The following is a 480-nucleotide window of genomic DNA, read 5'->3' as shown; positions in this document are numbered from 1 at the left end:
CTCAGAGAATCCTTAAAGCTTGCAGTCCTTCCTCTCTTACATCTTTTTCAAATTTTCAACTAACTTCCCTTCCCCTCTGATCAACCTTGCCCTTCGCTCTCGGTCTCTCCCCAGCCCCTCCCTTCCTCTCTCTCCTTCAGTTGCAAAACAAAAACACAAAACTCTAAACAAGACTAGAGGGAGAAAGAGAAATCCCCGATCCTCACCTGCACGTTGTCTTCAGTGATGACGATCTCGCCCGTGTAGGAGTACTCGACGAGGAGCTCGAGCGCGGTTGAGTCGAGCTCCTGCAGTGTCACCTTCTCCTGCGTCTTCTCGACCAGGTCGCCTTTGGGAGAGAGAGGCTGGCTTGAAGGGACATCTTTTGGACAGGTATATGTACAATATTCGTGGTCATTCACTCTTTGTGGACAGCTTTCGTGTCTGTCACCCCGGACTGACCTTTCTTTCTTCTGTGCTGATTTTATGTCTGGCCATACA

The 480-nt window shown here is 49.6% G+C and overlaps 1 protein-coding gene across 1 annotated transcript in view; it reads right to left on the bottom strand.

The window, feature by feature from the left end:
- Positions 1-328, bottom strand: part of LOC119586729 (kelch-like protein 17) — a gene marked incomplete at its 5' end in the record, with an annotated part of 43007 nt that extends 42679 nt beyond the window's left edge. The window contains 1 exon segment of the mRNA XM_037935457.1: positions 207-328. Coding sequence (XP_037791385.1) covers positions 207-328 — 122 coding nt within the window.
- Positions 329-480: the final 152 nt, after the last annotated feature.

Source organism: Penaeus monodon, chromosome 21 (genome assembly GCF_015228065.2).
Source record: "Penaeus monodon isolate SGIC_2016 chromosome 21, NSTDA_Pmon_1, whole genome shotgun sequence".
NCBI classification, from domain to species: Eukaryota; Metazoa; Arthropoda; class Malacostraca; order Decapoda; family Penaeidae; genus Penaeus; species Penaeus monodon.
This window is presented reverse-complemented; position numbering and strand designations above follow the sequence as displayed.